Source organism: Myotis brandtii, unplaced genomic scaffold (genome assembly GCF_000412655.1).
Source record: "Myotis brandtii unplaced genomic scaffold, ASM41265v1 scaffold193, whole genome shotgun sequence".
Taxonomy (NCBI): domain Eukaryota; kingdom Metazoa; phylum Chordata; class Mammalia; order Chiroptera; family Vespertilionidae; genus Myotis; species Myotis brandtii.
Genome location: NW_005357191.1, coordinates 2,026,720 through 2,028,032, shown reverse-complemented (window position 1 = coordinate 2,028,032; position 1,313 = coordinate 2,026,720). Strand labels below are relative to the sequence as shown.

Sequence of the window (1,313 nt, the reverse complement as noted above, 5' to 3'; positions counted from 1 at the left end):
CGCACCCTCCGCGCGCACGCACACGGCTGTTTCTGCCACGCAGGCTCCGAGGACCGGGGCAGCATGGAGATCGTGATCCTTGTCGGCACCGGGGTCATCGCCGTCTTCTTCTGGGTCCTGCTCCTCATCATTTTCTGTAACATGAGGAGGGTGAGCGCTCCTCTCCCAGCCCCCGTGGGGTTCTCTCCACTTGGCCAGCCCCAGCCATAAGGAGTAGGGTCCCTGTCCAGCTGCCCTGGGAGCCTCGCCTCCCTGGAAATCTCCCCGACCCCTCCCGGTGGGCTCTGAGCGACCAGAGACTGCCCACTGTCCTCTCCTTAGCGGAGCCTCGAGGGAGACCCCGTATGTCTGGACAGGTTTCCCAAGTCACATGCGCCCTAACCAAGCTGTCCCCCCCCCCACTCCCAGCCAGCCCACGCAGACATCAAGACCGGCTACCTGTCCATCATCATGGACCCCGGGGAGGTGCCCCTGGAGGAGCAGTGCGAATACCTGTCCTACGATGCCAGCCAGTGGGAGTTCCCCCGGGACCGGCTGCACCTCGGTGAGGCCAGCCCCCGGCCTGCCCCCTCCCGGTCCGACCGGGCAGAGGCGGCCTGGCGGCTGCAGAGCAGCAGGCTGGAGCCCTGAACCCAACCACTCTCAGAACTCATGCCAGGAAGTCCCGCCTGGGCCCCACCTGGCTGACCCGTGCCTCTGGGGGGCGTCCCCAGGACCCCGCCAGGGCTCCCGTTCCCAGGCCCCGGGGTCACGGGCCGCCGCTCTGAGCAGGGTGGGCCCAGCACACCTGCTGGGAGAGGATGCAGGCCTTCCTGTCTGCTCTCCTCTCCCTCTGCCCCTGCGCTCCCCGCTCTTCCTGTTTGGCCGGGGGCTCCCGACCTTCCTCCCTCTCCCGGGCCTTCCTTCCTGCCCTCCACAGGGGCGCCCCGGCGGCCCGTCCCCTCCACCCTCACCTTCTCCAGCTCACCTGGAACCCGCTGCCCCCACAGGGAGAGTCCTGGGCCACGGCGCCTTCGGGAAGGTGGTGGAAGCCTCGGCGTTCGGGATCCACAAGGGCAGCAGCTGTGACACGGTGGCCGTGAAAATGCTGAAAGGTGTGGGGTCGGCGGTGGGGGCCGCGGAGCCGGTGACTAGCCGCGGCTCTGGGCGGGCTGGTGCGAGGTGGCGCAGGAAGAGACAGGCTCAGAGCCAGGGTCCCACACAAGGTCCTACAGGAGCCCATGGGCGTCAGAGCCAGGCCTGGGTTCGGGGGCCGAGGAATCCTTCCTGCCCCAGAGGGGCGGCTGGGCGGTGCCGGGGACCCTGCGCCCCGC

The 1,313-nt window shown here is 69.1% G+C and overlaps 1 protein-coding gene across 1 annotated transcript in view; it reads left to right on the top strand.

The window, feature by feature from the left end:
* The window catches only part of FLT4 (fms-related tyrosine kinase 4), a gene marked incomplete at its 3' end in the record, with an annotated part of 44,691 nt that overhangs the window by 31,715 nt on the left and 11,663 nt on the right, over positions 1-1,313 (top strand). Inside the window, exons 18-20 of the mRNA XM_014538589.1 lie at positions 42-150; positions 409-544; positions 990-1,094. Coding sequence (XP_014394075.1) covers positions 42-150; positions 409-544; positions 990-1,094 — 350 coding nt within the window. The remainder of the gene's footprint in view (positions 1-41; positions 151-408; positions 545-989; positions 1,095-1,313) is intronic.